At 48.5% G+C, this 18,907-nt stretch overlaps 1 protein-coding gene across 1 annotated transcript in view; it reads right to left on the reverse strand.

Moving 5' to 3' along the window:
• The window catches only part of EXOSC10 (exosome component 10), a 207,905-nt gene that overhangs the window by 140,681 nt on the left and 48,317 nt on the right, over positions 1 to 18,907 (reverse strand). The window contains exons 3-11 of the mRNA XM_085609870.1: positions 17,959 to 18,082; positions 17,557 to 17,661; positions 16,909 to 17,074; positions 15,922 to 16,030; positions 15,737 to 15,812; positions 15,511 to 15,621; positions 15,255 to 15,398; positions 7,344 to 7,534; positions 3,283 to 3,439 (exon numbers count right to left, since the gene is read on the reverse strand). Coding sequence (XP_085465996.1) covers positions 3,283 to 3,439; positions 7,344 to 7,534; positions 15,255 to 15,398; positions 15,511 to 15,621; positions 15,737 to 15,812; positions 15,922 to 16,030; positions 16,909 to 17,074; positions 17,557 to 17,661; positions 17,959 to 18,082 — 1,183 coding nt within the window. The remainder of the gene's footprint in view (positions 1 to 3,282; positions 3,440 to 7,343; positions 7,535 to 15,254; positions 15,399 to 15,510; positions 15,622 to 15,736; positions 15,813 to 15,921; positions 16,031 to 16,908; positions 17,075 to 17,556; positions 17,662 to 17,958; positions 18,083 to 18,907) is intronic.

Below are 18,907 nucleotides of genomic sequence, written 5' to 3' on the forward strand. Positions count from 1 at the left end.
GGGTGCCCTATGTCAATGGTGTGGGCACAGGAGTCCTGTGCCCCTACAGTACCCAGGTCCATTCCTGGGCACTGTAAGTGCAGTGCTGCCATTCAAGAGTATATGGTGCTGGGAGCTCGGCAAACACGAACTCCACTGCACCATAATGGCAACCCTGAAGACTGAGAAGTTTGGTATCAAACTTCTCAGCACATTAAACCCACACTGATGCCAGTATGGGATTTAATGTACCAAGCACCCCAGAGGGCATCTTAGAGATGCCCCCTGAAACCTAACCTACAATCCACGTCTGTTCTGAGGCTGCCTAGGCTGCCACACAGCAGACATGTTGCTGGACCCCTGGGTAGGAGCGCCCCTGCTCTCCTGGGTCTGCAACAATGCACATCCTGGGCGAGGTGCTAAACCTCCTCCCCCAGGATGGGCAGGGGGAAGCTTCAAAGGCATGCCGCCTCTGTGAGCTTTCCCAGGCCACTGCAACCCCCCACTCTGGCGCGAAACTTGGCCGGAAAACCCAAATAAGGACAGGGGATGTGCCAGCCTGCCAACCCCACCCCTGCTCAATTGAAGATGGGAAGCCATGCCCAATCAGGATTCGGCTACTGCCCCCCTCCCACAGGAGAGAGACAAGATAGGGGGTGTACCCACCCCAGGACAGGGACCCATTGGTCCCTGCCCTTCACCTACCTGTAACACCCCTAAATCTAGTATTTAGGGGCACCCTGAACCTTCCTTCCCCAGATTCCGAAGAAGAGCTAGAAGAAAGAAGACCTGGCCTGCAGCTGCTAAGAAGAGGAAGACACCAACTGCTTTGACCCCAGCCCTACCGGCCTGTCGACCGTCGAACCTGCTCCTGCTCCAACCTGGCATCTCTTGTGGCCAGCAACCTCACAAACCCCGGAGAACCTGGCTACCTTTTGACTCTTAGCCCCCTAGGACTCCCATGAGTAGAGGCTCTACTCAAAATCTATTTCTAATCCCTGGCAGCAGCCCGGAACCGCAAACCCAACACACTCTGCACCTGCCAAGCCTGGCCTGTGCCGGAGTGAACAAAGACCACGAGGACGACCCCACGGCGACTGTGACCCCGAGTCCGGCACCCAAGGACCCCCCTCGACACTCCTGAAGAAGCCTGCAGCCTCAGAACCAGGTGCCCCCCAACCGCGATCAACAGAGGGCAAGATTTCCCGACACTAAAAGGCACCCCTGCACCCGGCGCCCCGCGGCCCCCTGTGCCCAATCCCGGGGTACCTACCTATCCTCCAACTACCCAACTTAGCTCTCGAAGTGGTGGTGGCACCTGAAGAATCTTCGTCCCCGAGCTTGCAGTCTTTTTCTAAACCGGATATTTCCCATTGAAATCAATTGAGCGCCCGAAGGCTCAAAAGCACCCTGCACCCAGCCGCCCGAGTGGCCCTGGCAGTGCAACCTCTACACCTATCTACTTCCCCACTTGCCCTGAGTAAGTGACCAGGAGCCCAGCTCCCACAGCCGTGTGGCCTGCTAGTCAGCAGCCACCAACCAAGGCCCCCCTACCTCTCATAGGATAAGATTGGGCCTAACTCTCTCTGCACCCGGCCGCCCTTGTGCCGCTGAGGGTGAACCAACTCTACCTACCTGACCCTGGGAGACCCCTGAGTCTATGCCCAGAACCTTAACTCTGCAAGTCGAGTACTTACCTTTAAACCGATAACTCAATTCTTTCCATAGGGTAACATTGACTGGCTTTTCCTGAAATTTCTTCTAAGTGTGGACTTTTCAAAACTTAACATTCACCAAAAATCAGCCGAGTAACGAAAAGGAAAGTACTCACCTGCTCTTAGGTGATCTCCCAGTGCTGGATGTTGGTGCCCAGCACTGACTCTGAAAAATACTTACAACTGTACTTACCAGTAACCCAATTTTCTCCCATAGGAAATCATTGACTGTTTTTCTGTGAAATTTCTTCTAAGTGTCAATTTCTGCAATCTTTAAATATTCTTTAAAAATTGTATAATTTCTGAAAACGTAATTACTTACCTGTTTTGGATAAAGGTCCCAGTACTGAGTCTAGGCACCCAGTACTGGATTACAAAAGTAACGAGAACATACTATAACTGCAACTTGAATTTTCTGCCATAGGGAATCATTGACTGTTTTCTATGAAATATTTTCTAAGTGTCAACTTTTAAAATAGCAAAATATTGTCTAAAAATTAGCACAGTAATTAAGTCGACTTTTATCACTTGATTCCAAGTACTGACCCAGGACTGAATCTAGGATCCAGTCCAGGAATTCCAAAAGTAATCCTAAAAATAATCTGTGGCAAATAACTTGAAACTTCCATTGAACTCAATGCATTATTGTGTTTAGAATTGTGTTGCCTATTGCAACCACTTGTAACTTCCTACAAAAGTCAATTGCATATTGCAAAAGTATTTATGTAAAGCATCTCATTCTGAGAAAGTATATTTTAATACCTATTGTTGGTTCTAAAATAAAACAAGCATATATTTTTTTATAAATAAACCATTGGCCTAGAGTTCAGTTATTGAGTGTGTGAGACCATTTGCTGGCTGAGTGTGTGCAACAAATGCTTTACACTGTCCTCTGATACTGCCTTACTGCTCGACCAAGCTACCACTTTAGAGAGTAAGGTTATATCTAACTTTAGCCTCTGCCAAACCTCTGGGGACTGTGGACTCTGTACACCCTGTACCTATTTGGGAACAGTATATACAGAGCCACTTTCTCACCCCCCCCCCCCCATCCCCATGTATGTTTTGAGTTCGTCTGAACAGAAAGTGGGCCTTTCAAGGTTGGTGAAATAAGGATTATACGTTACACATTTATACCAGGGTGTTTTCTACCTTATGCTATGGCTACAAAGTCTGTTGAATTTCACTGCATATTGAGTTTACTGATTTAAGCTGTAGCCGGTGTCTTATGACTAAATAAAAAGGTATAAACCTAAACCCATCTCCTTACGAGAGCTTGTCACCCACTTACAATGTGATGCTCACTCAACGGGAGTCTCCAATTTATGCAAAGAGTGTAAATTAAGATTAGGAGATGCATTCTCAGGGTTGTACATTTTCAACACTTCAAACCAGTATGAAGAAGGTGTCATCTAAATTAGATCCTCTTAGTGGGAAAAAAATGGTGTTTACGGGTGTACAATGCTATCTGCAGATACAATACTCAATTATGGTGCTCTCATCAGTCTGTGCTGTGAAAATGTCCTAGATGATGACAAGGTTCTGTTCCTTAGCTCATGCTCAGCACACTGTGATCGTCTTGGCTTACCTTCAAACACAGATCTTTACTTCTTTGCCACACAGCCTGAAGCAGGTTGGGTTGCCCGTTGCCACTCTCCAAGAGTGCTAAACGCACTTTGTCATAGATGTACAGAAGGTAATGGGTGTCGGCTCGCGCGTACTGCATCATTTCTTCAGGCAAAGGGCTGGAAATGTAGAAAACAAGATCACCTCACAATCAGGTTAGCAAAAGTCCACACCATACCCCAGGGATGACACTTGAATACTCCAAATACAAGCTCTAACCACCCCTCTACGATGCCCCTCTTCAAATCACTTCTCTAAGACATCCCACACAAGCGCTCATCAAAACCTCACTGAAGAGTTTCCCCTGAAAAGTTACTCCCAATGCTCTGCTCTCAAGTCCTAACCAAGCACCCTTTTGCAAGCCCCTCAGAATGGTCCCCAATCCTGGACCTATGTACCGCTCAGCCGGACGCTCAACGTTTGCTAGCATGTACGTGATAAGGATCCACTTGACAGCCCAAAGCAGTGTCACAAATTCTACCCAACATGTACTCAAATAAACCCTATCCAACACCTGTTACAAGTCTATCCAATGCTTCCTCCTACAAACTGTATCCAATGTTTCTCTCCACAAGTCCTGGTCAGAGAACTGCTTTCTTCAGGCAAAAGCTCTTTTTATCACATGTGCCATGATATCATGTTTCTTTTTTCTACCATATATTTTTCCCACACTGGAATTACTCATCTGCGATTTCTCTGGACTTGCACCACATTTCAAAGCAGTCACTCTTCAAAACGGACTACGTTTGAAAAAAAAGAAGTACACCCAGTGTTTCACCAACTCTTTGCATTATTGCCACAAATTGCAGTCCAGGTTTATTGCACCCACATCCTTATGGAAAGGCTAAAGGCTCTCTTATGTAAATATCCTTCAACCAACCATAACTTGGTCTATGTCCTATCATCATGAGTGAAATTGTTGCATGAGGGTGGTTGAGAACACTGTAGGTTGTAAATGGAGAATGAATTGGGAGAAGAGTTTACTGTCTCCATTGTTTAGGGCAGGTTTGCTCTGCTTAGTGAAGTACCACACCCACACCCCAACCCTGCCCTTTGCCTGAGATGAGTGTTGGTAGCTAGGTGAGTTTATGGCTACATCAGACTTGAATGCACCTCTGGACTTGGACGAACTCTGCCTGATTAATCTGTGCTAAATTTCACCTAGAGCATGTGAAACCCTGGTTAAAGGAATTAGATGAGCTTCCTCCTAACAGGGAGATTTTGAATTTAGAAAAAAGCACCTTTTTTGCTTGGCATTCTGACCTACATCAGTGCCTCCAAAGCCGGCTAAATTTTTGCAATCTATACCACTTACCTTGCCTGGAATACTAAAAGACTGCACAACAGTGTACAGCAAGAAAGTGTCAGGGACAGAACATTTTCTAGTAATTTTTCTCTAGCTGGCTGTTGAAAAGCCAAATTTCTCAAGACCGCTGTTTCAGAGACCAGTGTGGGAGAAGACAAGGTAGCCAATGAGAGTCTGGAATACCTACAAAAGGACCAATTCAGTAATTGCCCATTGTGGAGGCACCTTCAACGGACTGAGCCACGCAAGAGTTACTAGATCCCTGCATTCCAGCTGGCTTGGATAACGATTAGGAGCATGACATTGCCAAGTTTGTGGAGCTACAGATGTGCTTTATTTTGAGGAAGTCCACAAACAACCATATACTCCAAGTGACCCTATCTACACCGTTCTGGCCCCAGAGAGTTTCAAAACTCTTTCCTATAGACCCCTGCCTTTGGACTTGTGTTCCACTGGCCGCAGCTGGTTGTATGGATTCCTGGACTGTTCAATAATTTTTTAGCTACTATGATTCCACAAATAATTTGCAGTTTGGACCTTGGGTTGCCCCCACCCCCAATTCCTAGCTTTCATAGGGAACAAGACTAGTAGAAATAAGCCTTGGCTTCGAGTGGTTGACCTTAGTTCTAAGCCCCCCACTTCAAAAACTGGTTAAATTAGACTTTAACTGGCATCTGCTTGAACTGTGAAAACAAACTACTGCATGGCAGGTAGGCATGTGGCCTTTGACACTATGACCAGTGATATTCTAAAACCGCTCATTAACTTGACGTGAGTTGACCCATCATTTGGGAGGTGTGAGCATTAGACCACTTTATTAGAAACTCTGAGGCTTCCACCTGCTGAGTTTTCACCCAGAGACCACTGAAAAAGAAAAACTGACCTATTAAAGAAACCCTGCTACACAATTTGTCTCCTTTGCCTCCCAGACAAAAACGTGGTTAATAACAGAATACTTCTTAAAAGTCCCCAAGACTGCTGAGATATCACATTGCCCCGGGAAGGTGCAAGGACCTTCTACTCCGCTTTGTTTAACTTAATGTTTTTGTATTTGAGTTATTTTACACATCTGCAAGTTAAGGTCCCAATTAGTTTTGGAATAAATTGCACTGGCTGGGCATTGGGATTATTGGGTGCTATTTACTGTATCAGAGTTTTTAACCACATACACCAACTAATTGTCCCAACTGCTCAACTTCTCTACCCCAGGAAGTCAAGTACCTAAAGGCAATGGCTCTCCAACTTACATGCAAGTGTATTTGGGCCACAGGACACCAGGATATAGGCCAGTACCCGCAGGATACACTTCAGTAACAAGCGAGTTCCCCATGCACTCAAGAAAAAGCCTTCCACATCTCAAGTCCTACCTTTTTTTCTCTTGCAAGGCCTGGCTATCCTGCTCCCTTGCGAACTCTACCTAACATTTTAACATGCAAGACTCACCCATCACACTTCCCACGATTCCTACCCAACATCATTACCCATATAAGTGCCAAAAATCAGTCCACTCAACCAGCTATACTGAATGCTTACTCAATAATAGTCCTTCTCAAACCATCCTGACAGGTCCCATCCCAATGTACCCTGCAAAACCTTCACACGGTCCATTGCAAGCCTTTATAAGGCCTTCGAAAGAAGCCTGGTCAAGGTCTGTGACAAAAACAAATGCTAATCAAGGCTGGATTTGTACTAATCAAATACCTTTACATACATAGATACCAATGTTCTCAAAGGTCTGCTTATAAGCCCTTACGTAGAATAACAAATCTTCTCAAAGACGACCAACAAGCCTTCACACAGCTAAGCAACAACATTCTCAACGATTACAGAAAGTGGTCGCTAAATCCCTCTACAGGCATTTTTAAAGCCCACAAACAAGCTTTCCTAAATCCACTGCACACAAGCCTTTATTTATACTTCCACATAAGATTCGCCCCAAACTCACCCAAACCTTCCTGAAAACCATAAATCTCCCCCACACAAGTGTTTTACAAATGCCAATTGCATGAACACTAAATAACTAACATGAACCACTGTCTAATGCTCCCTTATACAAGCTATCCAAAACACTCTTGCATATTTCCTCTCCTAATCCTCCAGAACAATCCATTCCACAGTTTTCACAGAGAGAAAACCCCCATGACCCACACATAGACATTCTCCAGTGCCACAATAAAAGAATTCCTGAGTGCCAGCACATAAAATTCTTTCCTAGGACCATCCCAGCCCCTATGAAGTATCTCCAATTAAAGTTTCCAAAGTCCCTCCAGGCAAGCCTTTGCTTTACGAGGCTTTCACAGTACTATCACATAAGTCCTTTGCGAAATCACCAACATACCATTCTCAACGCACCCTTTCCCCAAGAGCCCCCATTAAAATCTTCAACACTCAAACAAGCTCTTTACCAACATCACATCCAGTGCGCTCCGAATCCCAAATACTTCACCACCACCACCACCCCTATAGGCATGCCCCCACAAATCACAAAAGATTCCTCAATGGTGGTCCACATTTCTTCTCTAAATTCTACCAGTCTCGCTCACAAAGAAGCTTTTCCAAATCATCTAAACACAAACCTTCGCCATCTGACTGCCCAAAATAAGGCCTGTAATGTCATGCATAGAAGTCTTTCCAACAGTAACTTTGACATTTTGTTTTCCTAACTTGGCCTATTCCACCATTGTCATCATTAGCATCACAGGTCTTTGGTATTTTACCGGATCCTCCAATCAGCCAACTGGTATCGCTTGTCAGACTGCACATCACAGTACAGCTTCAAGAGGTGATCCAGTGAGTGACGTCCAAGATTGAGAGCTCGGGCAGCCTGATGTGTATCAAACATATTCACCAGGTAGAGACCAAAGTCCTTCTGAAGCCACTCCACATCAGAATCAGCTCCATGCAATACCTAGAAGTTGGAGAAAAATATTCTACAATGTGTTTTATGGAATGGAGAATCAGATTAAAGCTCTGAAAGCTAAGTAGGGAAATTTAGTGTTGGAACCCTAGCAAAGGAGAACGAGAGAGAGAGAGAGAGAGAGAAAGAGAAAGAAAATCTGATCTACTCCTTTTCACTCCAAACGCATGCACTACCAAACTCATCAAGTCAATTTCATCTACTCCAATTATCTCTAAAACGTTCATGTTGCAACCTCTAGTTGTCCAAGTTGTGCCCAAAGTATGGCTGTTGACACTAGAACGACTATAGTACCACTTATTCATCTATTACTACTGCAACAGATACCACTCCTTCAGGTTCAATGTCTAGAGGTAAAGTACTGAACACTAGTTCTGTTTGTTGAACTCATATTAGAACTACTTCAACAGTTACTTCATTAAAAACATTACCAGTACCATTAAAAGACGTAGTTTTATTACTACAAGTACTTCTGTATGTTATTCAGAAATCGACGCAAGTACTACTACATGTGTCACTTCTAGTGACACAACCACAATTAGTAATACTAATAGGCTTGCCACTCCTATTGATTTCATTAGTATTTATTACCACTATGAGACTCAAATTATCCCTTCATAGTTTATCTTTTTCTGTTTTTGCGGAGTATTCACAAGATCTATGAAAAAGCAACTCTATACAAGTTGCTCAATGTATGGATTATTCTATGAAACTGACACAATCTGGGGGTGTGGCCGGGAGCGTCAGGATGGCGGTCGCACTTTAGGAGTGCTCTGGACCCCATCGTCATCGCTCCTCATCCGCGCCATCAGGATATCCCATAACCCCAGACCTGCTTACCTGACTGCCTAGGGCTCTGTAACCCTGTTTGGGCGCGACATCGGGAGCTTCTGGGCGCAACAATCCGCCGCTGTACCGGGAGCCAGCCTTGAAGCCCACACAAGATGGCGGCCATGTGGTGGCGAGCCCCTGATCTGTCCCGGGCCTCGGACCGGCCTTGAGTCCTGGAGCTGCCGCTTTGTGGTGAGAGCGGGCTCTGAACAGCCTAGAGCACCACGGGGATCCTGGGGCTGCCTGGCGTCCCGAGGTTGACTGCTGCGTGGTGCGTGCGCCATGACCTGCTGAGCACGGAAGGCCGACCTTGCGGCTAATCGGAGGGGGCACCCTGCGGCAGTGAGCATCCACTCCGCTTTGCGCCTTGACTCCCGGAATTGTCTTTTAAGCCGGGACTGCCAGCTGTGGGTTGCTGACGGCGGATCTCCCGGAGCTGCCCGCGCTGTCCTGATCGGCCCTGCGGTCCCGGGCGCTCCACACTCTTCCGGCGCTGACTGCATAGAGGGCTGGGGGCGGCCTCCGGGGCAACCCAGTGTCCTGCGTGTCTTCTTCCGAACTCTCCGGTGAGGCCCTGGGGTGTTTTGTTGGCACAGCGTCCTGGATATGAGGGCCCCTTAATCCTCAGGGATCTGCCCCCGCAACGCTGTCGTAAACAACTGGGCGCAGCATCTGGCGGGTGCATGTTCTGGAGTTCCCAACCTGCCGGTTGTGCTTCCCGCCGGCTACGAGCTTCTCCACTGCCTTGGCGATATACAGGAGGTACAGGGACGCCATACCCCACGACTGATTGCCTGGCGTTCCACGGACTTAGGGTCGGGCTAGCCCGCACACTGGGCCCCCCACCCTGGGTTGCTGATCTGTTGGTCCTCCATCTCCTCCATTGGGAGGCTCTACCCTGCATCCACCAGCGCCCTTACCGACGCCCCTGTCACCATCTCTGGCCTTGCGGACTGGGCCGTGGGACTCTTGGCTCAGCCAGTGGACCTGGCCCCCCATGCTGTACGCCTTTTCAAGCGACCCCTATAGCCCCACCTGACGGCCTTTCGGTCTGGTAAGGGTTCCTAGCCCTTGTGTGGAGTATCCGCGGTCCCGGGTCCCCCCTGCCTGGTCCCCGAACTCTCGGCGGAGGTAGGACTACCCGTCAACCATGGGGAGGGATAAGGGCCTCAAGCCCACACAAAGATGGACCGGTTCACCACCTCCGACCAGGACCCTCCAGGGTGGGCGGTGGGCCCCCACCCCAGGACAGGGATCTGAACACCATTCTTCAGGCAACTAGTGCAACTAGTGCCTCACAGGCATCCGTTGAGGGGAAGATCGGGGAAATCAAGGTGGACGTATCCCTCCTCCGGCAAGATCTCCGCAACGCCACCGCGCGACTCACGGAGGCCGAATCCCATATATCCACAGCGGAAGACGACATCTCACAACTGAAGGAGCAGGTAGCTCACCTCCGCACCCACACCAAGAAACTCCACCGGCGTGCCGAAGATGCTGAAAATCGTGCACGTCAAAATAATCTCCACCTGGTGGGGTTTCCCGAAGGGGTTGAGTCGAATCGGGTGGCCACCTTCGTCGAGGCCTGGTTTACATCGTGGATGCCCAAGGATGCTCTCTCTACTTGGTTCGTGGTTGAGAGAGCCCACCGTTCCCTTGCAGCTAAGTCGCCCCCTGGAGCTCCACCTCGCCCCATCATATTGAAAGTCCTCAACTTTAAAGACCGGGATGCCATTCTGCGGGCGGCTCGGGCCCATGGTCCCCTCAAGTTCCAAAACCATACTGTTATGGTATTCCCGGACTACACCAGGGAGGTGCAAAAACTCAGTCGTTCTTATACGGACGTTAAAAAGAAACTGCGCGCCCTGGGCCTGCAGTACCAGTTTCAGTTCCCTGCACGCCTCCAAGTCATCTTTCAAAGCAAAGCTCAGTTTTTCGATACACCCCAGGCGGCATGGACATGGCTGACAGAAGAACGTCCCCTCCGCCAGAGGCGGGACCTGTCCCCGGGCCACGCGGGCTCCCTACTCGTGGGCCCGCAGTCGCCGGGGCGCCTGCGGCCCACGCGCTCCCGCTGGGGGCGCCGGTCTCAGGCAGCGGCATCCAGGTCCTCAAACATGACAGCCCATGGATTCCGAGACTCGTCCAGCCAATCGGGCTCTTCGCCCCGCACCAGGCACCGATCCGTTGATGAACTACCTGGAATATCCTCATCACCGACCCGGGAGGGTTCCCCCAAGATTGACTCGGACCTCTCCCGTACTCCTACCCTCTGAGGTTCTACTGAGCTAGGTCTGCTGCCTCTCAGTCACTAGGTGCGATTCTCTCCTGATGAGGATCTTGAACATTGGTAGAATTTCACGCTCACCTACCTGGTTCCATTGGCCGATCCACTGTATATCCGTCCATATGGAGGGGTCCTCCACGCAACCAACCCGAGCGTTCTAGATTGGTTACTGTTACAATGGGGGGGGGGGGGGGGGGGGCAGGGAGAGGGGTGTCGACAGATACTTCTGTTCTTGAAGTGTAGGGAGGGGGGTGAGGTTTGTTACTGTTTTTTCCCTATGTGGTTGTTGTTTTTATTGTTTTGTTACTTCAGCTACCACGGATCAACTTGCGCCGGCCCACCAGGAGCCAGGTACGATCTCATTGCACATGCTCACCTATACGGAGGCAGGCTCCCACGTTCCTGTAGGGTTGCACGACCCAGATCCACTTTCCACCCACCATGACCTACAACTGTTCCTAGGGCATCCCTTCACGTTTTATCGTGGAATGTCAATGGTCTCTTGGACCAGCTTAAACGTACGGCAGTCCTGCGCTATGCGCAACGCGTTAGCATAGACGTCCTCTTACTTGAAGAAACGCACCGGATGGGTAATTGTTGCCCCTTCCTGGCACGCTACGGGTACGACAGAGTGTGGCACTCTGGCTTCTCTAGGGGTTCCCGCGGGGTGGCTATCCTCCTGAAACGCACCTTGCCATTTGTACTCACACAGATCTTTCACGACCTTCATGGCTTATCGGTGACCCTTTGCGGCTCGCTGGCCGGTTCCCCCCTCAACCTTATGTCCATCTACTCCCCCCCCCCGCCCCCAGATACTTGTATTCACCCTTAAACACACTGCGGCCCTCCTGAATGCTTTGACTCTGGGCCCCACTGTTATTGGGGGGCGACTTTAATGCGGTCTTCTTCCCGGCCGTCGACAGGACGGGCCCTCCCTCCACCACTAGACTGGCGCAGATGAAACAGCTACGCAGCTCGTCCGAGTCTCTGGGCCTCTGCGATGCTTGGCGCACCTGGCACTACCCAATTCACCCACACCTCCACAGCACACCGTACGCAGGCACGCATAGATGCGATTTTTGTCCCCAGTTGAATGCTCTGGGATTTTAGATGTCCGGATCCTTCCTAGGGGGATTTCTGACCACTCACCGGTGCTTCTTAATGCAGGGCCTCCCCCCAGCCCGCCAAACATGGAGAATGAATGCATGGTTCCTCCAAGATAGAGAATTCAAAAAGGTGGTGGGGACGGAGCTCAAGCAATACTTTCTCACCAATGAAGGTTCGGTGGCTTCTCCGGGTACCTTATGGGAGGCAGGGAAGGCTACCATTCGGGGTGTTGCAAAGGGTCAGCTTAGGAGTCAGAGACAGGCGCAGCTGCAGGAAATTACCTCATGGGAGGCGCAGGCGCTCCGCCTTGAGCAGTCCCTTTCCCTGTCCGACGATGTGGTCCAAGTCAGACAACTCACTCACCTTCGGGTCGAGATCAGGCAGCTATCCCTAGATGCCGCTAAGCTCCTCTGGAGATCATCAGTGGCAAGAGTATATGGCTGGGGAGACAAAAACGGTACGATCCTGCATCAACTGGCCACATATCCCAGGGCCAACCGCATCATCCCGGAGGTGGTGGACGAAGAGGGAGCGGTGCACAGCGCTCCACTGGCGTTGGCCCGCGTCTTCGCCCGCTATGTCTGAAGACTCTATGCAGCGCGGACCCCTGGCATATCACTCTTTGCTTTCCTCGAGCAAGGAAACGTGCGTCTCCCTCGGCTGAGTCCCGTCGCTCAGAAGGATCTGGACCGGCCCATTTCTCGGGAGGAAATCGACGCAGCAATCTCCCTCATCTCGCCGGGCAAGACCCCGGGTCCAGATGGCCTTCCTCAAGAATACTATGCGCTGTATCGCGAGACTCTTGTACCCCGCCTGGCCGATCTATGTAAGGAAGCACTGGAGAAAGGTTCCTTCCCATCCGAGACGGACATCGCCACCATTGTGGTCCTACTGAAATCCCAGCCGCCCTCCCGTCACTGCGCGGACTATCGTCCCATCTCCCCATCAACACGGAGATCAAGTTGTATGCCACCATACTAGCTCAACGACTGAAGCCATATCTGTCCCTGCTGGTTCATCCAGATCAATGTGGCTTTATGCCCATGCGTGGGACCAGACACTGTCTTCGGAGGCTACAGCTGGCCCTAGCCCACCAGCACCTCCTCACTCAAGACCTAGCACTCCTTCTTATAGATTTTGAAAAAGCCTTTGACTCGGTGGACTGGGCATACCTAATGAACATGTTGGCCGAGATGGGGTTTGGACCCCACTTTAGGGCCCTGGTCCATGTCCTTTACGCTCAACCGCGAGTTTGCGTGTTGGTCAATGGGGTGTTATCGGAGGCCTACCCTATTACCAGGGGAACAAGGCAGGGCTGCCCTCTTTCACCCCTGCTCTTCGCCCTGGCGATGGAGCCTCTGGCCTCTCTGGTGCAGGCTGAGGATCGCGTCCACGGCTGGGAATGGCCCAATACAGAAGCGGACAAGATTGCCCTATATGCCGACGATGTCCTGGTCTTTCTGGCCGAGCCCGCCGTATCGGGGCCACGGTGTCTTCAGATCTTGCAGTCCTTTGGGCAAGCATCCGGTCTCCGGCTGAACCCGGGGAAGTCTGCACTGGTCCCACTACACCTATCCAGGGACTGCTACGATTGGCAATCCACCATACCGCTTCGGCGTCAATCATTCAAATACTTGAGGATTTGGGTCACCCTTCTTCCCGAACTGGGTTGGTCTCTCAATGTAGCCCCATTGGTAAAGAAGGCTAAGGTGGACCTTCAAAAATGGAAGACACTGCCTCTGAATCCCCTGGGGAGGGTCACCCTGTTCAAAATGATGATCCTCCCCAGATTTCTTTACGTCCTTCAGAACGCCCCCTTCTGCTTCCCCAGAACCTGGTTCAGGGAACTGGACAGCCTCGCCACTAAATTTCTTTGGAGTGGGGGGAGAGCGCGCTTGGCCTTGACCACCTGCCAGATCCCCTCGTTTGATGGGGGTATGGGGATGACGCATCTGTATCTTTACTTTTTGACTGCGCGTCTCCTAATAATCCACGATTGGTTCAACGGGGGCTGGCCCGACCCGGCCTATCGGCTCGAGCTGAGCGAATTAGGCCTACCCCAAATCCAATCAATGATGTACCGGGGCCCATTCCGTCTCAGTTGCCGGATGCGACACGTTCCGTGCTGTTAGCCTGGCGGGCTTCTCTATGCCACACTCGCTGGACGGGTAGGCTGACCCAATGCACACCCCTCTGGCAAGGAACTTGGCTCCATGAGGTTGGTGGGCTCCAGGGGTTTAAATCGTGGGACCTTATTGGATTCTCGAAACTTGGGGATGTCTGGGCCAACGGCCACATGCATTCATTTCAGGAACTCCAGGCCCATTACTCCCTTCACCCATCCCAATTCTATAAATACTTGCAGCTGCGGCATGCCCTCCATACACACATCACAAAAGAGACTAGGCTCCCGGAGTACAGCCCTCCCGAGGCGGAAACTATGTTGGGTGACCTGGGCAAAGGGGATATCTCCCGCATTTACCGTACTCTCGTCAATAACACTCTCACTTCGCTGGACAAATTACGGGACCAATGGGTGGATTGGGTAGGCCCTCTTGACAAGGCAGACTGGCGTGACGCCCTTATGGCGCCGAAGACGATTACCGCATTCACCAAGCTTAGGCTGAACCAGCTATACAATCTGCACACTGCCTAACTCACGCCCTCGCGTCTCCACCGAGCGGGCCTGTGCCCGGATGCGTCCTGTGCTAGGTGTGGCCACGCCCCAGCTGACTTTTTCCACGTGGTCTGTTCACGGCCCCACCTGGCGCGATTCTGTGAAACTATTGAGGAAGGTTCTGGGATGGGCGAATCCCCATGACCCACGTCACTCCCTACTGGGGATCACAGATGGGCTGGATGGGTCCAGAAACGAAAAGATATTCTTCAACACAGCCATGACTGTAGCTAAACACAACATAGCGGCGGCATGGAAATGCCCTGACCCACCCGACCCTGGGAAGTGGCGTGGGGGGGTGGACTGGTGCGCGACCCAAGAAAAAACCCTATATGCGGCAAGAGGATGTCCCAAGAAGTACCATAGGGTGTGGGGGAAATGGCTGGGTACTGTGGAATGACCGATATACTTTGCTTAGCTCCTGCGCTTGTGTACGCCTTATGGGGCAGGGAATCGTGGGATGTCATGCTCCTGTAAATGTCTCTGATTTACTGTGCTCTTGCTGATCTTCCTTTTTTGGTTTAATTTTTCTCAAAACAATAAAATTGTTTATCAAAAAGAAACTGACCCAATCTAAATGGCAACTAATTTGCAATGGATGAGTAGACACAATACGGCATAAACATTTCATCGTTTCACATCAAAAGGAGGATACCCACTTGATAAGCAAGAGTACAATGAAGGGACTAGAAAAAGGATGGAAAGTAAATGATATACTGGTGGAATTCAGAGGGATAAAATGATCTAGGAGAAAGAATTTGAGTAATCAGAGGAGGAACAAAGACTGTGAATGAGTGTACATAGCTGACCTTCACCACGCCTGGATCTGTGAAACTCTCATTCAAGATATAGAGGTCGCTGCGGAGCTCCAAGGTGTCAATAATGAAATCCTCGGTGCGTGTGGAGATCTGCATCAGGCAGGTGAGTCCTAGGAAGCTCCTGTAGGAGTGATGCTGCAGAGGATGGAGGGCAAAGAGGATAACGGAAAGCAAAGATTGCACATGTATGGACAATCATTAGTCTGGAGAGTGCAATAAGAGGAAAAGGGGGAGGGAAAATACTCACTTCCAAATCCAGTGCAAATTCAGAGCAGCCCAACAACTTTTCATTCAGTTCCACCAGGTCATCAAGGGTTGAGATGTAGTGACATGGTGTCTGCTCCAAAGGCTGGTACACCTGCAGAGAGTAACAGTGGCATGAAGCCTGCTTTTCAAATGGTGTTCCTGCACCCCTTGCCCAAGCCTGCAGGCCGCCCAGGAGATATAATTTAGCTTACATGTGAGGCTCTCACCTGAAGCTGTGGCTTTTGAAGCAGAGATTCTGCTGTTTTGAAGTGATCCAGCTCATACTGATATGGATGGCAGAACCTAGAAAAGGAATCAATGTTCATCAGAGGTGCTAATTGGTCAAACCACCCACCTCAAACTCCATTGAAACCCAGCAGTCACACGATACTCCTTTCATGAATTTCCTTACATGTCCTGCTCATCACGCTGCAGCCTCTGCTGATGAATGAAGTCAGCCAATGCTGGTGGAACATCAAGGTCCTCCGGTCGCTTTTGCTGTCGTCTGCGGTTTGCCAACACTAGTGTAGAAAGGAGGGCAGTGAAAGCCTGGATATGTATTTAATAAAGGAAGAGGAATGGAGAGAGTGCGGAAATATAACATACCTAAAAAGAGAGAAGATGTGGCCAAATAACTTATATAATAGTTCTCTGGTGAGAGTTCGAACATGTAAATTACCTTATATGGACGACTTTTTCTTTCTTTTTAAACAAAACAAATTAATGATATTTAAGTCGCCTCCTCTATTTGCCATTCGCCACCCAGAATCCTCTGAGCAAACAATTGGAGCTTCTCCTTTATAAAAGGACAGGCAGTCTTCTAACCCAAAACAGCTTGACCAAGTGCAAAAAACGAGGTCCAAACCTCACTTTTCAACTAGCCAGGAAGCTTCTCATTACACCAGCAAATAACTTGGAAAATCTCCAGCAACAAAATGAAGCACCACAAGAAATCCACGTATACTTTCCTTAGCCTACCCTTAAATTATTAGACATTCTGAATGCTCAAGTCAGTTCACCTATCCATGTCTAAATATAGAGATAGGCACGATCTACTTTCCACAGCCTGCAGTGATGAAGATCCAGACTCCAGGGACCCTGCTGGCACAACATCAAAGGCTATTTGTCAGGAAAGCTGTTCTCTTGCATCAGCTCTCCACAATGGATACTCAAAGAGCACAGGCACAAGAGGTCCCACACTGCAACTGCTACATAACTCAAAAAATGAAGAATTCCATGTACACTTAGGTTGTTAAATCAAACTTCCTCTTACACCACATTTTCAACTGGCAGCAAAATATTGTTAGCAGCAACAAATGGGGAAAAACACACAGCAAGTAGTTTGCAGATGGCAGCCTGTTAGGGTGAAATTGACACAAAGTCCTAATGTTAAATTTACCTGCAGGGAGGGGCTTCTGGGCATTTGGCTTAATGAAAAGTTTGGGCACGAAAGGAGTATTGGAGTTGTCAACTTTCTCTTTGAACTTGAGCTGAGGCCTTAGGATGTTCTTGGCATGAAGCAGGCGAAAAGTGGCAGACTTTGTGCGTTTTTGGTATTCTCCCCCCTAAGGGAAAAATAGGAACATTGTTACAGTAATACAATACATAAAATATTAGATCCCCACAGCTTATACACCGGCTTCAATACTCGACATGTAATGCCATTTACACATTTAATACAACCAATCTGGATGCTCCGAGATAGGAAAGCTCAGTTATTTAACTTTGCAACCAAAGGTAAAGCTGATCCTCTAGAAGACCTAAATCACATTGGAAGCAAACAGCATGGCATAGCTACTGCCGTCAAGGTTTTCCATGTAACCGTCTTGCACTTCATTTGCACTTGTACACATACTACCCACCCGCTAATCTTACTGAGCCAAAGGGCCACACCAGGAGAAAATGGGTAAAGGATGGTAACTTGTCAAAATAATGAGGAGCTTTATGTAGTAAAAAACACCAGTTGAAGTGCACAATTCCATATATATATACAAACCCATGGAGAAACTCCATGTGCAGTAAGACTGCCTTGTGTAGTAATGCTTACCTTCCTATTCCAGCTAGATACAATGGTTTTTGGAGCCTGGAGGCCGTCGGGGAGAATGGGCTCTTGGTTCTTAACAACTCCTGAAGCTTCATCCAGTAGAATACCCTGGCAAAACATGGAAATTAATGTACAAGTTGTTGAACAGTAAGATATGTTGCTATAAAGGAGGGGCTGGTGTAACTAGGAGTCTTGTACATAGAGCTGCATCAAATGTATTATTTAAAATTGGGATACATTTCCATACAGTCTCCTTTTCATGTGAGAGACCTGCAGGTCACAGAAGAGGTCTAAACAGCTTTGACCACTTAACACATGGTCCTACCTCCTGTATTAGAGCTGTCTAGTGCATTTGTTGTCAGGAGCTGAACAGAAGATCAGTCAGCAAGTGAAGGGTAAACTCACCACTCTTTCAAGTATGGCATCATTGGCATCAACCAGCAGGTCAAACTTGTCCTCTAACTCTGTGACTTTACTTCGATCCTTGATGTTACTGCGACAGCCATGGTACTGCATCACCTTGCTCATACTGGGTGCAGAAAAAGAAACAGATCAAGTAAGGTTTAAATAACAGACAACTATTAATTAGCACCACCGCCAAGTAAAGGGATACAACTTTAAAAGAAAAGCAGCCCTGAAACGGCCATGACCTCAGTTAGTTAAGATGAAGGAACACAAAATTATTTCTGATGACACCCACTAAAAGGTCAAAGACGATTACATAAAATACTCTACAATCAGAAGACTACTATGGTAGACTTCAAAGAACTAAGTGGCTCAAAAGGCATTTCACAAAAAGACCCTGCATGCAAAACCTGCTATGTCTATGAGATTCTTTGTATCACAAACCTCAACAGAACAGATGGAGATGAGAATGCATGGCACTGAAAAGCAGACCAGCTGAATATTTTCGTGCAAATGTTTCCTAATGATAGTAGAGTTCCCAGCCTCAACCTCACCCATAAGCCCAATATTACAGATTAATGCAACATGGATACCCCCCCCCCACCCAATTTCTATAAGCTTCCTTTATAATAATATATATATATTTCTTTAATTAAAAAGCAGTACCATTCAATACAGGTGTCTTAATCTTATCCCTCTTTCCTACTGGATTTGAATGAGTTTCATATTTTACTCATGAGTTGTAAAACTCATCAACAAATCAACATTTCATGGCTCCAAAGAGTAAGAACCTAATATATAACTTGGACAAGAGACATTTTTGCACCTTAGATATTGGGTGAACTAAATTCATATTCTCTCTTAGAGGTAAGTGTACCCTGGAATTCAGGATATGGTTTTAAAAAAAATCATAAATAAAAAACAGTTGAGAATATAACCCACACGTGAG

Source organism: Triturus cristatus, chromosome 1_2 (genome assembly GCF_964204655.1).
Source record: "Triturus cristatus chromosome 1_2, aTriCri1.1, whole genome shotgun sequence".
Classification (NCBI taxonomy): Eukaryota; Metazoa; Chordata; class Amphibia; order Caudata; family Salamandridae; genus Triturus; species Triturus cristatus.